Source organism: Oncorhynchus clarkii, chromosome 8, assembly GCF_045791955.1.
Source record: "Oncorhynchus clarkii lewisi isolate Uvic-CL-2024 chromosome 8, UVic_Ocla_1.0, whole genome shotgun sequence".
NCBI lineage: Eukaryota > Metazoa > Chordata > Actinopteri > Salmoniformes > Salmonidae > Oncorhynchus > Oncorhynchus clarkii.
In genome coordinates this window covers 41,750,741-41,774,855 of record NC_092154.1, presented here as the reverse complement: position 1 = coordinate 41,774,855, position 24,115 = coordinate 41,750,741, and the positions used below count along the sequence as shown (strand labels likewise).

The 24,115-nt window shown below is 43.5% G+C and overlaps 1 protein-coding gene across 1 annotated transcript in view; it reads left to right on the top strand.

Annotated features, from left to right (window-relative positions):
- LOC139415393 (forkhead box protein O3-like) overlaps window positions 1-22,418 on the top strand; it is a 47,075-nt gene extending 24,657 nt beyond the window's left edge. The window contains exons 2-3 of the mRNA XM_071163508.1: window positions 15,264-16,736; window positions 17,653-22,418. Of these exons, the coding sequence (XP_071019609.1) occupies window positions 15,264-16,703 (1,440 nt within the window). The 3' untranslated portion in view covers window positions 16,704-16,736; window positions 17,653-22,418. The remainder of the gene's footprint in view (window positions 1-15,263; window positions 16,737-17,652) is intronic.
- The last annotated feature ends 1,697 nt before the right edge of the window (window positions 22,419-24,115 follow it).

Below are 24,115 nucleotides of genomic sequence, written 5' to 3'. Positions count from 1 at the left end.
GCTAACTACCTCTGTCGAAGAGTGCAGTGTATAAAGTCCAAAAATCTGCTGTCTCAGCCACTGCTTGTCACCAAGGGCGTACCCTAAGGCTCGATCCTAGGCCCCACGCTCTTGTCAAATTACATCAACATCATAGCTCAGGCAGTAGGAAGCTCTCTCATCCATTTATATGCAGATGATACAGTCTTATTCTCAGCTGGCCCCTCCCTGAATTTTGTGTTAAATGCTCTACAACAAAGCGTTCTTAGTGTCCAACAAGCTTTCCCTACCCATAACCTTGTACTGAACACCTCCACAACAAAGGTCATGTGGTTTGGTAAGAAGAATGCCGCCTCCCAACAGGTGTGATTACTACCTCCGAGGGTTTAGAGCTTTAGAGGGTTTAGAGCTTGAGGTAGTCACCTCATACAAGTACTTGTACCATACAAGTACCTCTTTCACCTCAGCTGCCAATCTAACCATGATTCAGATGACCATCCTACCCATGCTAGATTATGGAGACATAATTTATAGATCAGCAGGTAAGGGTGCTCTCGAGCGGCTAGATGTTCTTTACCATTCGGCCATCAGATGTACCACCAATGCTCCTTATAGGACACATCACTGCACTCTATACTCCTCTGTAAACTGGTCATCTCTGTATACCCGTCGCAAGATGCACTGGTTGATGCTTATTTATAAAACCCTCTTAGGCCTCACTTCCCCCCTATCTGAGATATCTACTGCAGCCCTCATCCTCCACATACAACACCCGTTCTGCCAGTCACATTCTGTTAAAGATCCCAAAATACACACATCCCTGGGTCACTCCTTTTTTCAGTTCGCTGCAGCTTGCGACTGGAACGAACTGCAACAAACACTAAAACTGGACAGTTTTATCTCAAATCTTTTCATACAAAACTTAATCATGTACACTCTTACTGACAGTTGTGTGACTGCTTTGTGTGATGTATTGTTGTCTCTACTTTCTTGCCCTTTGTGCTGTTGTCTGTGCCCAATAATCTTTCTACCATGTTTTGTGTTGCTACCATGTTGTTGTTTTGTTGTGTTGCTACCATGCTGTGTTGTCATGTGTTGCTGCCTTTATGTAGTGTTGTGTTGTCTCTCTTGTCGTGATGTGTGTTTTGTCCTATATTTATATTTTATATATTTTTTATTTTTAATCCCAGCCTCCCCCGCAGGAGGCCTTTTTACCTTTTGGTAGGCTGTCATTGTAAATTTAAAAAAATTCTTAACTGACTTGCCTAGTTAAATAAAGGTTAAATAAAACATTTAAAAACATCCATTCTCCCACATTCTGTACACAGGGATCTCTTTTGCCTCCTCCAATCAGCAACATCCAGATGGCCTTCATGGCGTTTTTACTCCCTGCCCCCCTTATGGCACAGTCCCCTCCTCTTGTGAAGTGCCTGAGAAGGAGTTGGTCGACTGACTGTTCATGGCTGCTGCCTGCTGTACTGCTAAGCTTTGGGAGCTGAATTATTCACACTAACCCAAATTCTCCTTGCTACCTCTACTCCTTCTACCACAGACACACACACACACACTTGCCCTACTCAGCTCCGGTCCCTAGGCAGTACCCATGGTAGTCTAAAAAAAAAAAGACCCTCATTTAGCCTCGTACATTACACTCACTTCATATGAAATGCCCCCCCCCCCCCTTCCCAATGTAGTACAGTACATTCCTGCCTGTCTGAGTCGTTCGCACTAACACACACGCGCGCGCGCGCGCACACACACACAGAGACAGACCCCTCCCCCAGTGTGGCTGGCATTGTATTCTTCAGTAGGCTGGCAGGCACACACACACTTAGCGCCGGGTAACTTTATCCTGACTTTACACACTCAGTTTATTAGTCAGCCAGAGAGTGACCCAGTTTACTGTAAAATACAACCGGGCCAGACGGCAACCTTTTACTCTGAGGCTCTATCTATCTGACTGTAGGAATACAAAGCAAAAGAGAGAACCCAGTCTGGACAACCAAAAGTTTACTCAGGGGTTACCATTTTACTCAGGGGTTACCATTCCAGCAACAAAGTCTATGTTGAAAGGAAAAGGGGGATACCTAGTCAGTTGTACAACTGAATCCATTCAACTGAAATGCGTCTTCTGCATTTAACCCAACCCCTCTGAATCAGAGGTGCGGGGGGATGCCTGCTCATCGCCCTGCTCAGGGACAGATTTTTACCTTGTCAGATCGGGGATTCGATCCAGCAACCTTTTGGTTACTGTCCCATGCTCCTACCTATCAGAAGCTGTTGTCTGTAAAGCCTTCTCTCAGTCAAAAAGCTTGTCGGTGCTTTCTTTCTCTCTTTTTACACTCTTTCTTTTCAGTCTCCGGTTTACGAGGCCTTCACACACACCTCTTTGAGACTCAAAGCTTTTCAGAGTCAACTCTGTGTGTGTGTGTACAGGCAATGAGAATAATAGGGCTCAAACTTAATCATTCTGGATTTCTCTACTCCTTTATCCATCCCTTTGTCTCTCACTGTAGACTAGTGTCCTTAATCTCTGTCCTTACCTTCTCTTAACTCACTCTGCCTTTCTCTATGTGTGTGTGTGGGCCAATTTTTTATAAAAAAAAATATTTGATTTAACAGAAAATAAAACTTGCACACCCTTCATACCTCTGCCTGCCCTGTTTGCTATGGACGATGGATGCAGATTGGAGTAGAGGAAAGGAGGGGTAGTAGGGAAGCTGCTAGTGGCAGTGTGATCCATACAGTCTATTAATAGAGGGCCAATATAAAGACAAAGTGCTGTGTATGGGGAAAAGAGCTCTACTGGAGGGAGAGAGGGAGGGAGGGGGCAGCAGTGTGTGTGGGCCTGCCTATGTGTGTGGGCCTGTGTGTTCAGGAACGCATGTGTAGCCATATGTGTATGTCTGTGCCGGGGTTTCATAATAACCATGAACAGTAAGTAGTGTGTGTGTGTGTGTTGTGTGTCTGCATGTGTGTTTTGTCTTGTATGACGCAGAGTGTCACTAAGCTGTGAGTGCCCTTAGAGAGCAGGGACTAAGAGAGGGACGGAGGAGAGGGCCTCCCGTGTCCCCGGCTAAGCTTCTCAATCCTGGGGAACAGAGAGACAGAATAACCCCTCATTTAGCCCTTCTACCCAGGGGTTATTAAGTTCAGTGTGTGGGTGAAGAGGGACAAATACAGTTCCCTTGGGATACACACTAACATACACGCACCCTTTCTCAAACAAACTCGCACACATCAAGTTCAAGTTTGTTTGTCATATACACCTAATATACATGGAGTACACAGTGCAATGAAATAACAATAAAAGCTCAATGAATAAAAATAGGATATTTACATGTGCCGGGGGATTGTGCAATAGATAGTGAAAAAATAAATAGACATTGTGCAGTAACAATAAATATGGAGTCCAGTAGCATCTGTGTGGGCTGTAGAAGTGGATTGATTATAAAAAGAGAGAGGACAGGAGAGCGGGATGGAGAGATGAAGGGAGAGACGTGCAGATATAAGCTGACTTAGCAGAGTGGAGCGACAACAGGAATACATGGCTTTCTCTGCCGTCATGTGGCATTGATTAATAAGCTTAGCTAAGACTCTCTCTCACACACACACAGACATATGCTCACACACACACACACACACACACACAGACATATGCTCACACACACACACACACACACACACACACAGCCATATGCTCACACGCAAATGGATCCTTATAGCCTACACACATACGCAAGTAGGTCATGGAGTCGTGGAACAATAGCTTTGCTTCTAAGACTGGGTCTCTTAGAGAGAAGCTTGTTCTTCATCTCCTACTGATTCAGTCACATAGCCACAGGAGAGAGGGAGGGAGGAGAAGAGAGGAGTTAGGACGCAGGAGAGTGAATGAATGGAACAGAGGGTGAAGGAAGTGAGTGATAGGGAGATAGGTGGGAGAGAGGAGAAAATAGGGGGGTTGGATGAAGATGGATGGAGATAAAGGGGGTGAGGAATTGGGAAAAGAATAGAGTAGCCACAGTCACCTCACCTCGCTGCACTCGGTCACAGTAGAACAGGAAATGATGTGACCCTCTCAGAAGGGTGTAGCCTAGGAACTAAGGAAAAGGCCCACTGTTGCTGGGACAGTAACGGGATATATGTGTGTGTATGCATGTACAATGCCGTGGATGTACAATGCTGTATGTGTGCGTGGGTGTTGCTGATAAAGGCTCGCTGTTGCAAAGTTTTCCCTCTCCCCTGCAGCTGCTCAGCTGGTGTGTGTGGGGGAGGAATGAAACTGACAGGCCTGAAAGTGCTGAGCTCAGCACACATTGAGCCTTTGCACACACATACACACACACACACTGAAACGGAGCAGAAAGTTCTTGTGCAGGGGGTGAATGTAGGTCAGGGTCAGGCATGTTTGAGATCAACTGAACCAGTCAGCCATCAGTGACCCTTACTGACACTTAAAGGGATTTTTCCCCTTGCTTTGGCGATATCTTTGTTCAACTCTTCCCCAGAGTCAGATGAACTCGTGGATACCATGTTTATGTCTCTGTGTCTAGTATGAAGAAAGAGGTAGATTCGTGAGCCAATGCTAGTGAATGCTAGCCAATGCGTTAGTGAAATGACTGGAAGTCTATGGGTATTTGCTAGCAGTATCCCTTTAACATTACAGCTGTGACATTTCACATGTACAGAGTAAGCCTCAGACTAGTCAAACCTGAGTGTGCATCAAATAAACCCTCTTTCAAAGAGATATGATGAAACTCATTCAACAGAGATAATTCTTCTATGAGCCATTAGGTGTGGGCAAGAATGAAAACTACCAGATAACAAGGACAGCACTTTTTTTAGTTATGGTAACCTCTCATTCATATAATGTCTTTACCATGTTCCTGAAAAAGCTGTGCGCGTCTCTGTTTGTGTGTGTGTTGCTGTAGCTCGTGTACTCTGTACGTCCAGGATGTTTTTAGACTGAACCAGGCCCAGTAACAGTAGAGTGGAGCCCCAGGAGGATAGCTAGTTAGGGGCCCCCAGACTAATCTCTACCAGATGAGCTGGTCCTCCAGCCTCCAGCATGGCTAAAGCATCAGAGGAACGCACCCCAAGTCCCTAAACACACGCACTACACCGCTCTCAGTCAAACGCATACACTACATGTTATGTCAAAGACTGCATCCTCCTACACACTGGAGCTACACTTACCACCAGTGAAATACACACTGGTGTACATAGAGATTTATTCATGTTTTAAATACTGAGACAACTAAACTGAGGAGTGCTGGCCTTCTGCCTCCAGTACTAGCTAACTGGAGGTTATATAGGTCATTGAACTGAACTGCACCCAACATTGGCATACCTTACTTCAGCTGTTGCTACCCTTCCATCTGACCTGGACAAAGAAAGCACTTGATGTAGGTGAGAGGAGAGTGTGTTACAGAAACACAGGATCAAATAGTCCGTACACCTCAATGTCACACACACTTGTTTTTCTATCCTTGTGGGGGAAGGGAATGGCCCTACGGGATAGTAAAGCAAGGAAAATTCTATCTCTGTTGGGACTTTTGGGGATTTCAGGTCCCCACAAGGATAGAAGAACAAGACCACAAACACACACAGGGAGGGATAAATCAGGGAGGGTGACATAATGAAGATGAATGGAGAGTACGTGCTGAAACGCAGAGAGGTGGTCAGAGAATGGCACTGTTGCGGAACTGTGTGAGTGTGTGAGTGTGTGACTGAGGCTGTATATTTTAACTGTGTGTGTGGCTGTGTATGTTTTAGTATGTGTGTGTGGATGGGGGAGATGGCATTAACAAGGCCTAACATCCGGGAATGGTTGAAAAAATGAGAGGACACAGAGGGGGGTGGAATGCTGTCGTTTTCGGGAAGCGTTAGGAAATCAGAAGCATTGCAGGGGTATGGGGAAAGGAGGGTATTTAGGGAGGGGGCGCACACAGACGTGTGAAACAGCCAGGGCAGAGCAGTGTTTATAGTGGTAGTAAACCTCTAAACACATAAAAAAACACTCCCTCCTTCCTTCCCTCCCACAGACTGACTCGCTTCTTTGACCTCTGCATTTCCTCACTTCTCCCTCTATTCTTCCACTTTCATTTTCTCCCTCAATGGTAGAGGCCCTCTCTCCTGACTAGACAAACTGTACAACTCTCTCCTACTCTTCTTTTCTCTCCCTCTCTCCCTGAGATGTGCTGTAGGACCTCCTCTCTCTCCCCTTCCCCTCCCCCTCTTTCCTTTCAGAAACCTCACCCCCTTTCTTTCCTAATATGAAATGTTCTCCTTCTCTCCCCTCTATCTACATCTCCCTCTCTCATATGGGACAGTAATCATGTAGGCATCATGCTTCTCTGAATCTGCAGAGCACACACACACACACAAACACGCTCCACAGATCTCATTAATCAACCATCCATGTGGAAAAGTCCAATTACACATACGTGTGTGTGTGTGTGTGGTTACAGTACGACACTCCCGAGACCGCGTGCCTCTGATGGACTTCCCTATTGTTTTTGTTAGTGCATTTATTCACGTAGTTTATCATTCTCTCTCTAGACCAGTATGTTCTCTGTCTCAGTCTGTACGTGTGTGTTCTTAGTTCACTCATAGGCCAGGGCCATCACATGATTACCCAGGCTGACTTGCACTCTGATCGAGCTCTCTATTTTTAGATGTGAAATGTTGAAATAGATGGTGTGATGGTTAGTAAACAGGACAGGACAGGCTGTATACTCACACCATCAGCTCACACCATGGTGCTAGATCTGGAGGTGGCACACCCTACACACATCAGACGTTAACAGGCTTTAAATATCGCTCTCGATATTGACTTGTTTAAACACGGTGGGAGTTGTGGATGGCCACTGAGCAGATCTTGCTAAGAGAACCGTTGGATGAGCCTCATAATGGAGACATACTGTTCCAGAGACAGAATAAATATATCTTTGTTCGAGTCTTTCTACATCTGAAGCAAGCCATCTGTTTTTTTGGTGCACGTGTCTGTTGGTCTGCCTCTTTGTCTGTCTTTCTCTCCCCTCTCTCGCTTTGCTCTCTCTCTCTCTCTCTCTCTCCCCTCTCTCTTTCTCTCTGTCTCTCTCTATATCTGTGGAGATGATCTGCAGGCTTTGTGTGTGTGTGTATGTGTGTGTGAGTGAGTGAGTGAGTGCGTCCATCCTTGCGTGCATGCTTGCTTGTGTGTGTTCTTGGCAAGCGTGGTAGGGCCTTGGCTGTGGGACGTTCTGTCGGGAACTCTGGTGGTAAAGCACAGCAAGGCCAACTGTCCCATAGTGAACTATACTGAGCCGTACACGAATGAACGCACAGGATACCGTGCGTTATGTTCTCTACTGCTGAGGGGAGCTGATTCTCTCTGCTTTGGGTAGATTTGAGACTCTATACAGAAGGGATCTATACAGAACGGATCTAAAGTAAGGGAGCTTTTTGTTTCATACGGTCTGTGTATGTTTACTGTGCTGTGTATGTTGTGAACACATTCACACACTGTAGATATTTCTGTTTATGCATGTGTGGGTGTATGCAGTAACTCACGACAGCATAAGTCAAGCACGTTTTCAGCAACGAGGTGACTGGGATCATGAAACACACTGACCTACAGGAGGGCCACCAGGACAATGTGACAGACCATGCCTGATTTTTAGGGCTCTGATTGGTTAGATAAGGTGGGCTTGATCAGCCAACACCCCCTCTCAGGGCAGTCCTGATTGGAGGAAACGGAGGGTAAACACGGTCTTTGAGCATGTGGCCTTATGCAAAACTGAGCTCAGGACGGGATGAATGGCGGGAGAGTGGGTGTGTGCGTGTGCATGTATGACTGTGTGTGACCCACACATTAGCCAGGCTTCTTAGTGGCAGGAGAATGATCCATGATTCTTAATTCTTTATTCTTGTGGACTGTGAAAAGAGAAAGGGGCCCACCCTGTTGGAGTGACAGAGACCTGTGGACAATTTGAGAGTTTCCTGTTCATGTGTACATTATTTAGTGTGGGCTTATTTGTGGGTTGGACTATTGTTGTGTGAATGTAGTGTCGTGTCTTTGGCTATGCCGGATTAAGTGATATGACATGCTATTCTATAAAATCCTTTCTCCATAATGAATATTACGTGATTGAGCTAATCATGTAAATGTAATTAATTAAGATAGTCGGGGCACCACAAAATAATAATTATAGAGCTGTTATCTTCCGAATAAACTCTTAAAGACCTAGTAATATTTTACATCAATAGCAGTCAATATTAATCGTCACCTTAATTCAGTCTCATCTGAAAGTTTCACGGACCCTGGCTAACAAATTGAATCAGCAATACAAAATTGGGTTTAATTATTTATTTACTAAATACCTAACTAATCACACAGAATTACATATACAAAGAATGAATCATACCTTGATTACAAATTACGTCATAAAGGAAAACGTCCCTGGCGGGCGGAACAGATATGACAGCTGGTTACACAAAAGAAAGGGGGCTGGGTTTGAGTGAAAGAGTGGGAAGACTAAGGGACAAAGGGAGAAGCTGTGCTATCGTAAATACAGTATCTTATTCTAAATTACCGCCCATTTGGAAAATAAAAATGCAATAAATATTTACTCTGAGCTGCGCTTCAGTAGGTTGGTGGTAAATGGAAGGCCGTGTTGCCAAACCAAGTCCTTTTTCCTTTGAAGAATGTCTCTGGTGGTCAATTGGATACGTCGTTGTAACGTCGTTGTGTGGTAGACGGGATACTCTGTCTGTTCTTTCTTAGCCCGCATTTGCAGCTGCTGTTGCTAACGTCAACGTCTAGGAGGTATCACTTCTGTTGTGAATAACAGTTCAAAGTTCATACCATTCGCAACCAAATCTCACGCTGAGGTTGGCTTAGTTCTGTAGTTGACATGTTAGTCCTTTTAACGCAGAGGCTGCAGACCTCACGTACTTGGAACAGGAGGTTACATTTTCGTCCAAGGCTTTATATAGTAGAGCGAGAAGAGTGTGTCTGAAAAGTTTTATAACCCATGTCTCTTCACAGGGGCGGACCACTGATTGAGCAGAGCCCTAAACTTATGAAAGCCCAAATCTCTCATTTGGAAGCTAAAATTACATTTAATCTTTTCACCAATAATTTTATATTCAAACATTTCAATTGAACAACAATTCCATGTGAATCCGAAAACTCTGATGTGTAGACTTTCTACTGTAGAGTTTGTCATCCTATCATCATGAGAATGTCTAAGATGACGTGGAGAAAGCGAGGGAAGAAGGGAGAGAAGGAGTGAGAATGTATTAAGTGTCAGGAGCTGGCAGATATATGTTTACAGGGGGAGAGAACCTCAGAGATTCCATTCACTCTGTTCCCTCTCTTTTCCTCCCTCACTTGCTCCCTCTCGCTCGCTCCCTCCATTGATGTTATCCCCCTCTCTGCTCACACCCCCACCCTCTTTATAATTTGATGTATCTAGTTATTTCAAGAATTCTTTAAGCGTTCTTCCTTCATTCATTTAGCTCATAGCAGCTGTAAACACTTAGTGTGGGAGTGTGTATGTTCTGGGGCTATTTGTTTTTAGCTGCTGTAATAAAGCAGCCTTACGTCAAACCTCTGGAGATGCTGCCTGGCTGGCTGGCTGGCTGCCTGGCTGTAAACACTGGTTTCCTTGGTATCTCTCCTCATCTTACTTCATAGGACAGACCTACACGCACATACACATATACACACCGTGGCCGAAGTCTTGCCTACTACTTAGTAAAACAACATACTGTGTACTAATAGCACATACTATTGAGAACTTACCGTTTAGTAAAAATGTGTGCAGTAAGAAACAAATGTCAACCTACCACTCATCCATACTGAGAAGGCGTCATCTAATGCGCAATCGTGCTTGTTCCCTGCTATTCGTTCGTTTGTCAAAAACACGTGGGTGTGAAAAGACAATTCTCTTCCTCAATAGTGTGCAATGTATTCTACTAGATGAAGCAATGAGCAATAAAGCCTAAATTAATATGACATCCTGGCATTTAAAGCATACTCAGTAGGGCTGTTGCCCTCAACTCTCCTATTGCCCTCAACTCTCCTATTTTTCCGAACAGAATAACAATCCAATCTACGTTGTCAGTGTACTGTAAGAGAGGAAGGGAAAGAGGCGATTGGTTGGGAAAAACAATATTTGGATTCCCACAAAAAAACAAACGACTTTGGCTCTCTCTGATTCAAACCCAATAATCTGTTCTGTTTTGGGGCAGAGAAAAAACATGCAAAGATATAATATGAAGAAAAAAAATTATGTTTTGGATGGTGTTTAGGTTGTTTATATGGATATATGACTCACCACCTGGATTTGGTCTTATGTAGCAACATTTGAAATTGTGTTTTTTACATTGGATAAAGGTAGAGACTCACGGCTACAAAATGGTATATTTTGCACTGCATTTTTGAGGAACAATGGAAAAGTAATTCTGCTTTGAAATTGATAAACTTGTAAACTCAATTTTGAGAAAATGGCCTTTGAATGTTTTGGTATCTAGTGAAGAGCCCTTCTTTGTCTACAACCATTCAGCATGGTTCTGACCGATGGTTAGAGCGTTGGACAAGTAACCGAAAGGTTGCAAGTTCAAATCCCTGAGCTGACAAGGTACAAATCTGTCGTTCTGCCCCTGAACAGGTAGTTAACCCACTGTTCCTAGGCCGTCATTGAAAATAAGAATTTGTTCTTAACTGACTTGCCTAGTTAGATAAAGGTAAAATAAAATACATTTGTTTACCTCTGGATAACATGAAAACAGCCTAACAAGCTCTGCTGGCAACAATTTCATTACGCTTTTTTGCTGACTTTTACTGACACCGGCCATATTCAACGGGTGTTGTACACTTTAGCTTAACTTCTTGGTGACGGGGCAGTATTTTCACATCCGGATGAAATGCATGCCCAAATTCAACTGCCTGATACTCATCCCCAGAAGATAAGATATGCATATTATTAGTAGATTTGTATAGAAAAACTCTGAAGTTTCTAAAACTGTTTGAATCATGTCTGTGAGTATAACAGAACTTATTTAGCAGGCGAAACCCCGAGGACAAATCATTCAGATTTTTTTTTTTTAGGTCACTCTCTTTTCAATGGGTTTTCATTGGGAATCCAGATTTCTAAGGGACCTTCTTGCAGTTCCTATCGCTTCCTATCGCCACTGAATGTCAACAGTCTTTAGAAATTGGTTGAGGTTATTCCTTTGTGTAATGAAGAAGTACGGCCATCTTGAACGAGGATCACTTGAAGTGTACTGTTAGATAGAAGCGCGTGACCAGAAAGCTAGCTTCAGTTTGTTTTCTACCTGTATTGAACACAGATCATCCCGTCTTCAATTGTATCAATTATTTACGTAAAAAATACCGAAGGTTGTATTACAAAAGTAGTTTGAAATGTTTTGGCAAAGTTTACAGGTAACTTTTAAGATATTTTGTAGTCATGTTGAGCAAGTTGGAACTGGTGTTTTTCTGGATCAAACGCGCCAAATAAATTGACATTTTGGATATACAGTGGGGCAAAAAAGTATTTAGTCAGCTACAAATTGTGCAAGTTCTCCCACTTAAAAAGATGAGAGAGGCCTGTAATTTTCATCATAGGTACACTTCAACTATGACAGACAAAATGAGAAACAAAATCCAGAAAATCACATTGTAGGATTTTTAATGAATTTATTTGCAAAATATGGTGGAAAATAAGTATTTGGTCAATAACAAAAGTTTACCTCAATACTTTGTTATATACCCTTTGTTGGCAATGACAGAGGTTAAATGTTTTCTGTAAGTCTACACAAGGTTTTCACACACTGTTGCTTGTATTTTTGCCCATTCCTCCATGCAGATATCCTCTAGAGCAGTGATGTTTTGGGGCTGTTGCTGGGCAACATAGACTTTCAACTCCCTCCAAAGATTTTCTATGGGGTTGAGATCTGGAGACTGGCTAGGCCACTCCAGGACCTTGAAATGCTTCTTACGAAGCCACTCATTCGTTGCCTTGGCAGTGTGTTTGGTATCATTGTCATGCTGAAAGACCCAGCCACATTTCATCTTCAATGCCCTTGCTGATGGAAGGAGGTTTTCACTCAAAATCTCACGATACATGGCCCCATTCATTCTTTCTTTTACACGGATCAGTCGTCCTGGTCCCTTTGCAGAAAAACAGCCCCAAAGCATGATGTTTCCACCCCCATACTTCACAGTAGGTATGGTGTTCTTTGGATGCAACTCAGCATTCTTTGTCCTCTAAACACAACGAGTTGAGTTTTTACCAAAAAGTTATATTTTGGTTTCATCTGACCATATGACATTCTCCCAATCTTCTTTTGGATCATCCAAATGCTCTCTAGCAAACTTCAGACGGGCCTGGACATGTACTGGCTTAAGCAGGGGGACACGTCTGGCACTGCAGGATTTGAGTCCCTGGCAGCGTAGTGTGTTACTGATGGTAGGCTTTGTTACTTTGGTCCTAGCTCTCTGCAGGTTATTCACTAGGTCCCCCCGTGTGGTTCTGAGATTTTTGCTCACCGTTCTTGTGATCATTTTGACCCCACGGGGTGAGATCTTGCATGGAGCCCCAGATCGAGGGAGATTATCAGTTCGTCTTGTATGTCTTCCATTTCCTAATAATTGCTCCCACAGTTGATTTCTTCAAACCAAGCTGCTTACCTATTGCAGATTCAGATTCTTCCCAGCCTGGTGCAGGTCTACAATTTTGTTTCTGGTGTCCTTTGACAGCTCTTTGGTCTTGGCCATAGTGGAGTTTGGAGTGTGACTGTTTGAGGTTGTGGACAGGTGTCTTTTATACTGATAACAAGTTCAGACAGAGGAGACAGGAGCCTCTTAAAAAAGAAGTTACAGGTCTGTGAGAGCCAGAAATCTGGCTTGTTTGTAGGTGACCAAATACTTATTTTCCACCATAATTTGCAAATAAATGTATTAAAAATCCTACAATGTGATTTTCTGGGTTTTTTTTGTTTTCATTTTGTCTGTCAGAGTTGAAGTGTACCTATGATGAGAATTACAGGCCTCTCATCTTTTTAAGTGGGAGAACTTGCACAATTGGTGGCTGACTAAATACTTTTTTGCCCACTGTATATCGACGGAATTAATCAAACAAAAGGACCATTTGTGATGTTTATGGGACTTTTCTGCGTTTTGTGTCGCGCCTGCAGGGTTGAAATATGGTTTCTCTCTTTGTTTATTGAGGTGCTATCCTCAGATAATAGCATTGTTTGCTTTCACCGAAAAGCATTTTGGAAATCTGACATGTTGGCTGGATTCACAACAGGTGTGTGCATATGTGATTTAATGAAAGTTAGATTTTTATAGTAATTTATTTGAATTTGGCGCTCTGCATTTTCCCTGGCTTTTGGCCAGAGAAGTTAAGACATGTAGCTAGCTAACATTAGGCTCTAACTAGCAAACGGTTCTGGGATATGAATAATAACATCATAAACGTAACGTTAGCTAGCTACCTAACAGTTCAATTTAGCTTGAAATGAAACCACTTTCTGTCAAAATTAGAAATGTGTAATATCTAAAAATGTAGCTAGCTATCTTACCTGTATACATCATCATGCGTGATGGACGCGTCTCCCTGTCACGGATGCCATGTCACGGTTGCCCTTAGTTTGAAGATGTAATCTGGTGACAGGTGTTTTCTCCATCTCTTTAACTATCAAACTCTAATTCCACTGATTTCGAAACTCAACCCTCCAGAAAGTGGAGAGCAACACTCATGCAGCTCCACTACACTATACATGTTTTAAAAAGCCTTGTTCGACATGATCACCAACACAGACTGAGAGCTCACATAGATAGAAGCCCTCTATATGGCAGACCAATCCGAACTCCGAACTCAGACCAATCCGAACTCCGAACTTGTCCAGCCCACTCATTATCTCAGCCAATCATGGCTATCGGGAAGGTTGCTGCCTTTTTCTCTGGCTAAACTAACTACACTCGTAATTTTAAAATGGTATTCGTATTTACAGATGGCATACACGTTTGTTGTTAAGGCAAATGAAAGTTCACATGTTCCAGAAGGCATTTCTGCCAAAAAACGCATTTTGATTTGAAAATCAAATGTAAACGTTCAAATGGCTCTCCTGTAAAATCGTGACTTGCGACATACGCCTAGTTTCCTGAAACGGGTCACATATCAAAAGCCCAGTCTCTCTCAGGGCCCATAGAGAAGCATATGTTTGGAAAGAAACTGGAAAGAGGCATGGATGAATATCCATTGCAGTACCTCAATGTGGTCAGTTCTTTTGGGTTGCCTCCCTATTTATAATCAGCAAAATTACCAAGATTTTTGTGTGTTGAAACATGTTTGGTATAAAACTTACTGTTTGTGGAGTAACCATGCACAGCCATCACTCTATGTGTAAGCCACACATAACACACATTATTAAGTAGTTATGTCCATTCATCCTGTGTGTAGAGGATGTAACCAATAGACCAGTAGAGTCTGGAGCTTTGTTCTTACACAGTCTTCCCTTGTCCGGTGATGATATGTGAGGTTAGAGAGTGTGTGTTCATTACTCCATCATAAATGGGCCATGGTACTGTATATGAAAGCATCTAGCCTAGTGGTTAGAGCATTCGACTAGTAACTGAAAGGTTGCAAGTTCATATCCCCGAGCTTACAAGGTACAAATCTGTTGTTCTGCCCCTGAACAGGCAGTTACCCACTGTTCCTAGGCCGTCATTGAAAATAAGAATTTGTTCTTAACTGACTTGCCTAATTAAATAAAGGTAAAAATATATATATATATATAAAAAAATGTCAGCTGAAGCATCCACATGGCCACGGATAGATGGGTGTTATCTTCTGTGTGTGTGGATGCTGTGAGTGGTATGGTATTATGGTGCCTTTAATTTGACTAGTACCATTATGAAATCATAATCTTGTGAGCAAAACATTTTAGCGGCCCCCCTCATGACAGCAAAGAACATGTACATTTTTAAAGTTAATTTCATGTAATTCTACTCATTTTGCCATGGGGTGGAGAGAAAATGTTGCCGTTTTACAGCTAATTTCCTGCAATTCTACATATTTTGCCATAGGGTGGAGGAAAATGTTTGCCATGATTCATACAATCATTGATGGGAAAATGAAAAATAACATGAATACTCAATACTGATTACATGCATTGTTTGCTTAATTAGTTTTCAATGAGTTTGAGCACTGTAGTGGACTCTCTAACTCTCTCTCTCTCTCTCTCTCTCTCTCTGTCTCGCTCTTTCTTTTCAATCTCTCTGACAGAACTCCATCCGGCACAACCTCTCCCTCCACAGTCGTTTCATCCGCGTCCAGAACGAGGGAACGGGAAAGAGTTCCTGGTGGATGATAAACCCGGAGGGAGGAAAAGGTGGGAAGGCCCCCCGGCGCCGTGCTGTCTCCATGGACAACAGCAACAAGTACACCAAGTCTGCCCGCGGCCGCGCAGCCAAGAAGAAGGCGGCCCTCCAGGCAGTGGCGGCAGGCGAGGGGGGCGGAGACAGCCCCTCAGGGCTTTCCAAGTGGCCGGGCAGCCCCACATCACGGAGCAGTGAGGACCTGGATGCCTGGACAGACTTCCGCTCACGCACCAACTCCAACGCCAGCACGCTGAGCGGGCGCCTCTCGCCCATCCTGGCCAACCCAGAGCTGGACGAGTTGCCGGACGATGAACCGCCGCTGTCGCCCATGCTATACTCCAGCCCTGGCAGGGTGCTGTCGCCCGGGAACGCCCCCACACCCAATGCGAAGGCAGTACCCGCAGAGCTGCCTCGCTTGGCAGACCTGGCAGGAACCATGAACCTGAACGACGGGCTGGCGGATGACCTGATGGATAACATTACTCTGGCCCCCAACCCAACCGGACCGACCACCCAGAGAGGATCCACCGGGTTCAGCTTTGGCTCCAAGCCTGCCGGGCTGGGCTCCACCTCCTCAGCCACCTCTCCCTCCGCTGCATCCCCCTCTAATGGTGCAAGCAGCGGCGGCTACAATAATTCCATCTTCGGGCCCCTCGCAGCAGGTTCCTCCCTGCGGCCCGCCCCCATGCAGACCATCCAGGAGAATAAGCAGACGTCCTTCTCCTGCATCTCCCGCTTCGGCAGCCAGACCTTGCAGGACCTGCTCAACTCAGAGGGCCACAGCCACAGCGACGTCATGATGACCCAGTCCGATCCGCTGATGTCACAGGCCAGCGCCGCCGCCGTCATCTCCCAGAACTCCCGGCGAGGCCTCATGCTCTGCAGCGACCCCATGATGTCCTTTGGGACCACGGTTGCTGGACAGGGAGGGCAGGGAGGTCTCTTGCACCCTCACAACCACAACCAGGGCTCCCTCAGGACCCTGAACGGGGGTCTGAGCCTGAACGACGAGGCCAACGCCAAGCAGCAGCTCCTGCACTCTCCACTGAGACTTGGATCCAACGGATCTTCTATGATGCAGATTGATTCGTCTCTCTTCCTGAACGGGAGCGCTGGTGGCAGTGGTGGGATCTGCTCGCTAGGCCCCGACCGCTTTCCCACTGACCTGGACTTGGACATGTTTAACGGGAGCCTGGAGTGTGACATGGAGTCCATCATCAGAAATGAGCTGATGGACGCAGATGGCCTGGACTTTAACTTTGAGTCTCTGGCCAACCTGAACGGAGCCAACCTTGGCAGCTTCACCAGCACCAAGCAGGGACCTCAGAACTGGGTCCCTGGCTGAGAGGGAGGACTCGCTCTGGAGGTGGCGGAGCAGGTCAGAGTCCTGTCTGTGTACATCTGGGACTGCCATTAGTGCCAGAGAGAGAGAGAGAGATTTTCTGTCTGTTTCTAGCTGTCTAGCAGAGAATAGTGAAAGCATGTTTATCGATTTGTCATGTTCCTTGAAAGTAATTTTGGACTGTGTCACTTGGATTACAGTTAGTCAGCAAAAACCACCCCATTGGCCCAGGGTATTCGGTGGTGGGAACAGGCTAGACCACACCAGCCCAAAACGGACTAGCCTACACCAGCCCAACACAGGCTAGCCCACACCAGCCCAACACGGTCCAGCCCTCACCAAACCCAACATGGGCTAGCCTACACCAGCCCAACACAGGCTAGCCCACACAGTTATTAAATTGTAATAAATAAATTATAATTGAATAAATTCCTTTTAAATAGAAAAAGTGCATCAGCAGCCCAATATTTATGCCTGTATTGGGCCCACGTTATGCCAATTAAGACATGTTTTCTGGGAACAGATGGGCTTACTTCAGGTAAAGTGAGGGGTGCCTTCACCAGATATGGGCCATCCACACTGGGCCACACTGGGCAAATGCCTTTGGGGGCCAACATGAGCAAAGGCGCATTGGCCCAATTTGGGAAGTCTTGCGTAATTGGTCAGACACTGAATTAAGTTCTGGGTCCATACGTGTTAAGAGAAGAGATAGAACAAGTATCGGAACTGGAACGAAAAGCTCCATTCTCTCTCTTTACACCACCCTTTATCTACGGTACCATTTATGTTTACATAGTCTGTCCACAATAAATTTACATGGGGACAATATTTGGGCCCACATAGTGCCAATGTGGACATTTTTGCTGGGTAATAATCTGATATTGAATTATGATTATAAATTCATCCCATTCACTCAGATCTGATGTCATTTCCCGTATCTCCCTCTCTCCAGGTCCCAACTGTAAAGCATGAGAAGATCAGACACAAAATGTCCTTTTTGCCAAACCTGCCATCAGCACAACGTGGAATAAAAACCCTCTGTTTACACAAGACCTCCTCTAGAGAAACCTACCTTTGCTCCCACTCTGACCAACCATGAATGATTTCAAAGACACAGACTCACAAGACGCTACTGTCAGTTACTCAAAGCCTTCTGCAAAACAAACAAATAAAAAATAAACTATGTGAAATCTTCACAAAAAGCTCATCTCAGAATTATGCAATCTTCCTTTGAGAAAATACCAGTCGGGACAAAATTAATTGGAACGATTTCAGAGAGAGAGAGAGAGACTCTTTTGTTTATTTGAAGGGATCTTGGGATGGGAAAACAGGAAATGTGGCAAGCAAGGTTGTAATGTACAGTGAAGTAATTCCTGTTTGAAAGATGAAAAAAGTTAAACAAAAACAAAAGTAATGTTGTGTGAAATCTAATACAGTGGTTTCTGGGGTGAGTTACCTTGAACATCTTCCTTCTGTTTTCACTCAGTGATTTTAAATATTTAATTTTTGTTTTAAATTCCTGTTTTATCATCATCACTGTATCTGCACCACACCTGTTTGTATAAAAAAAAGTATTGATTCAATTGAAGGAAGGAGACAATATCTGCATTTAAAATAGCGACAACACACACATGGTACACACCCACACACCTCCCAAAATGACAAGACTCCATAGCCCCTTAGGAGCGATGATGACATAAACATAACGCCATGCACTTCAGGTTTTGTTGTTTTACATGAGTTTGATTGATTAGTTCCATTTTTAAAATTACTTATAATAAAAATAATAATGATGTACAATTATCCTTAGCCAAATACTATACAGAGAGATTGGTAATTGTTTGTGTGTATCTACAGTTGAAGTCGGAAGTTTAAATACGCCTTAGGCAAATACATTTAAACTCAGTTTTTCACAATTCCTGACATTTAATCAGTTAGGATCACCACTTTATTTTAAGAATGTGAAATGTCAGAATAATAGTAGAGAGAATTATTTATTTCAGCTTTTATTTCTTTCATCACATTCCCAGTGGGTCAGAAATTTACATACACTCAATTAGTATTTGGTAGCATTGCCTTTTAAATTGTTTAACTTGGGTCAAATGTTTCAAGCAGCCTTCCACAAGCTTCTCACAATAAGTTGGGTGAATTTTGGCCCATTCCTCCTGACAGATCTGGTGTAACTGAGTCAGGTTTGTAGGCCTCCTTGCTATCACACGTTTTTTCAGTTCTGCCCACAAACTGTTCCTAGGCCGTCATTGAAAATAAGAATAGGTTATTAACTGACTTACCTAGTTAAATAAAGGTTAAAAAAATACATGTTTTTTAACTGTTCTATACGATTGAGGTCAGGGCTTTGTGAAGGCCACTCCAATACATTGACTTGTTGTCCTTTGCCTCAACTGTGGAAGTATGCTTGGGGTCACTGTCCATTTGGAAGACCCATTTGCGACCAAGCTTTAACTTCCTGACTGATGTCTTGAGATGTTGCTTCAATATATCCACATCATTTTACTTCCTCATGATGCCATCCATTTTGTGAAGTGCCCCAGTCCCTCCTACAGCAAAGCACCCCCACAATATGATGCTGCCACCCCCGTCGTTCACGGTTGGGATGTTGTTCTTTGGCTTGCAAGCCTCCCCCTTTTTCCTCCAAACATAACGATGGTCATTATGGCCAAACAGTTCTGTTTGTTTCATCAGACCTGAGGACATCTCTCCAAAAAGTATGATCTTTGTCCCCATGTGCAGTTGCAAACCGTAGTCTGGCTTTTTTATGGTGGTTTTGAAGCAGTGGCTTCTTCCTTTCTAAGCGGGCTTTCAGGTTAAGTCGATATAGGACTTGTTTTACTGTGGATATAGATACTTTTGTACCCGTTTCCTCCAGCATCTTCACAAGTTTTGCTGTTGTTCTGAGATTGATTTGCATTTTCCGCACCAAAGTACGTTCATCTCTAGGAGACAGAACATAATCTCCTTCCTGAGCGGTATGACGGCTGCATGGTCCCATGGTGTTTATACTTGCGTACTATTGTTTGTACAGATGAGCGTGGTACCTTTAGGCATTTGGAAATTACTCCCAAGGATGAACCAGAGATGTGGAGGTCTAAAAAAATGTTTCTGAGGTCTTGGCTGATTTTCTTTTGATTTTCCCATGATGTCAAGCAAAGAGGCACTGAGTTTGAAGGTAGGCCTTCCAATACATCCACAGGTACACCTCCAATTGATGTAAATTATGTCAATTAGCCTATCAGAAGCTTCTAAAGCCATGACATAATTTTCTGGAATTTTCCAAGCTGTTTAAGGCACAGTCAACTTAGTGTATGTAAACTTCTAACCCACTGGTATTGTGATACAGTGAATTATAAGTGGAATAATTTGTCTGTTAGAAAAATGACTTGTGTCATGCACAAAGTAGATGTCCTGACCGACTTGCCAAAGCTATAGTTTGTTAACAAGAAATTTGTGGAGTAGTTGAAAAACAAGTTTTAATGACTCCATCCTAAGTGTATGTAAACTTCCGACTTTGTAACTGTAAAAAAATGAAAAATAAATAAATAATCTGTCATGGATCTATGTAAAGTACACTGCAGTGGAAGCTTCAAGTTAAAGGAAAAGCCGAGGAGGAGGGGGGAGTTTAGCCGTTATTTCTTAGCTAATTGGAAGGTTGCATCCAGGACTTGTAGTACAGCATATGTAGCCAAAATGAATACCTATGTTCTTGCGTTGTGTACATTTACACACCATAACAGGTGCTATGATGTAAACAGTGTTTGAGTCCAGGCTCTAGCGATCTGTGCGTTTTACCTACGCGGCCTGCTGAGCCGTAGCCATAGAAGTAGCAACAGCAGGGTGGCGCTGAGAGGCCAGGAGGTTGTACAGTCAGGCTCCACCCCCTCTGGCAGCCATTTTGTTTTTCTTGAGCAAAACCATAAGCTATCTGTGTATATTGCCAAATTACTTGAAACATGTACATGCTGGCAGCCAAATTCACAACACACACACACATTGAAAAATAAAAAATAAGAGCAGGGATATGTGTTTTAGCTCTGCTTGTTGTTTCGCTGTGGGCTTGAGGGGCATGTTAGTATCTGCATATACCATCACTCAGGGGGAAGAGGGAGCTAGCCCATACCTAACATTACCCTAGGTCACATCTCCATGGTAGGACACGCAACAACATGTCCTTTGTTGGCAAAAAAGTAATACTTGTGTCGTGAACCTGTAACCTGTGAACTATGACCTTTCAAGAGGAAAATCTTCACTTGGTCCTGTCGTTTCATTTTTTGTCATCGTAGTTTCTTCTTCGCATGTGGAATTCATGATGCGCGCACACCCACACCCCTCACAGACACACCTGGTGCTCCTACAGATCTCTCCTGTATCTCCCGAGTGTGTGTTCAAGTGTGTGTGACTGGGGACTTTTATCTCAATTATTGATTTTTATCTCACAAGGATATGTTATCCTTCATGGCGCATACAGCACCCCCTCTGTATGCATGTACTGTATTTATGCATAATGAATTATGTGAAATGCATATATATATATATACTCAGTCTATGTCCTTATATACTCATGTAGTACTTGACCCTTGGTTTTTTGTGATGCCTCGGAAAGGTAGAGTTGAAGAAAGAACTTTACATTACTTGCCGTGTGGGAGGGAAGACACTACGCTAGTATTAGCAATGCTTTTGTTGAACCAGATAGAGAACCAGGAAACCATCATTGTAGCAGCATCTGGGCCGCAGGTACCCCTTCTGTGTCTGGGGTAGTTACTCAGAGGGTTGCCCTGGCCTGGCTGTCCTGTAAAATAGTGTACAAACAAACATGTGTATGTATATCCGTCACCCGGAGGCTGAGGCAGAGGAGTGTTTGTGTATGGCTGGGTAGGTGATCTACTGTAGCAGTGCTACCCGAAATGTAGTGCATGACCCCTAACTGCTTCTTTACAGCCCCCACCCCTTCACTGAAGTTCTACACCAGTGGTGCACTCAGCTCTCTCAGTATGGGGAGAATCTCTATGAGTCCCAGTAGATCCCCTAAACTTGAAATCTTCTAACCCCATTGTTTTCTGGAATCTGTGACTTCCAACAAACCTAGAACTTCTGACTCTTCACTGCACCTTAACCCTTTTAGAAATGCCCCTGTATTATAGTGTACAGACAGACAGAGAAGGGCATGCAAAGAAATGCATTCTTTGCTACTGCGTTTAGCCCCATAATGATGGCGCATGCCATCCACACACAGTATTACCAGGCTGTATCACATCTGGCCGTGATTGGGAGTCGCATGGAAAGGCGCACAATTAGCACTGCGTCGTCCGCGTTTGGCCGGGGTAGGCCATCATTGTAAATAAGAATTTGTTCTTAACTGACTTGCCTAGTTAAATAAAGGTTAAATATAATAATAATAATTACCCCCATGTCCAGAATAAAAAGACAGAAGTGCCACTAGTTACTCTTTTAGTCTTGACACGAGCCCCCCGTTCTTCAAAGCTCTTCTTGATCCTAGAACCTTCTGAACATTGTTTACCGCGCCCCTCACCTTTCATGCTGTCACCTATGATCTCTGCTCTTTGACCCCTGCAGTACACTCGCTTATTCTCGACAATGTTGATGTTAGTGGGTATTTTTCCTGTGTATTCCATTTTGAATTGTAATCTAGTTTGTATAACAAATGGTGCGCATGTAAATAAACCTTGGTGAAGCTCCACACTCTACTGGTTCCAGAAGTGCTCATTTTCTTTATGACATGTTTTGGGTTTACTGAAAATGCACATAGGATTATAAAATGTATTCAAATGTACAACTATACGTGAATGTGCCATTTTATTGGTTATTCGAAATTAGAAAAGCAGAAACGAATAGGTAATATATTGGTTATTAATAGTTACTATTAATAAAACCTTAAGTACACTCGGACATCTGAGACTTGGGATGGGTACTTTCCCATAATTATTGCATCACGGGGAGAAGAGGATGTAGAGAACATATTTGGTGTAGTAATGTTGCTCATAAACACTTTGTCAGCCCAAATCTCCATCATGCAGCCCCCCGACCACCCCTCACACAATGCCTGCCACCTCCTCAAGGTAAGGTTTCGGTCGGATATAAACTTTTATCTCTATGGTGTCAAGTTTCCAGCTGGCTAACTAAGAAAGGCCAGTATTTTCAGCTATGAGGCCAGAGGTGAGTTAGCTTCAGGGCATTTATATTGAACTAAACTATGTTCCCTGTAATTGTTTTCATCACTGAGCAAATTTCAGGCCTGCTGAGTGCAAACGTTCACTGTGAACACTGAGGCTGTACCTGCTTTAAGTTAGTTTTAACAGTGGTCAAGTAGGCTACTGTGGCAATGTTATTGTAATGTAGGCCTAACATAGTGGCCTTCCATCAAAAACAATGGAGAAAATGAATCCAATAACATTTTAACATGGAAATAGCTGTTCTATTCTTCAGCCTACAGTAGCAGCTAATGTTTCATGTTCAATGTAGGCCTACATTCCAAAAGCATGCAGGGCTTGACATTAACCTGTTTATCCACCTGTCCTTCAGACAACGAGGTGACTGAAAATGTTGTGTTGTTTGATGCAAAATAAATACTTTACAAAATAAAATGCATTATAATTCCCATACCATTATTACAGAGAATCAGACAGAGCATACTACCCTGCATGCTGGCTACTTAAGCTTATTCAAGCCGGTCTCAAAATACAACACTTCCCTTTTAAGACAAAAAAAAAAGCTCTTTACTTGACTTGCTGTCTAGAAATGCACACGTTTTGTTCTCTTGTAGGAATCAATCACTCCCCCATTGCTGACTACAAATTGTGTATAACTGGGCTAATAACTCACTAACTAGCAAAGGATATGAACAAATGTACAAATGTGCACATGTAGCTCTCGCTTTGATCTCAAAACAAGCGCATCTACTCACGACCGCTGATGCTGTAAAAACAGTCCGGTTCAAAGTGAATGGCATATCCATACAATGGTCTATTTGCGTATAGGCCTACTGTAGCACTGATTGGTTATGGTGCACCGGTCTTTGTAGAGTAGGTGCTTGAGTCGTGCCTGTCAATGCAATAGAATCCTACTCCGATGCGTTCTGCCTATAACAAAATCTCTTATATAATTTGTTTTGAATACTAAGTCTTGCATAGTTCATTTTGTTTCAGTATGTTGTCTTGAAAGTGGCTAATATTGTGTTGATTCGATCACAATTCCCACAGTAAACGGAAACGTTGATAGTGTTAACTAATGGGGGAAAAGCAATAAAGTTGAGTGAAGTTCAATCTCATGCTTCTCTGCACGTGCTGATATTTCTTCTGTGTGGCATTCCCCGGGTGCATGTTTTTTTTTTGTCCAAGCACTACACAGCTGATTAAAATAACCAACTCATCATCAAGCTTCGA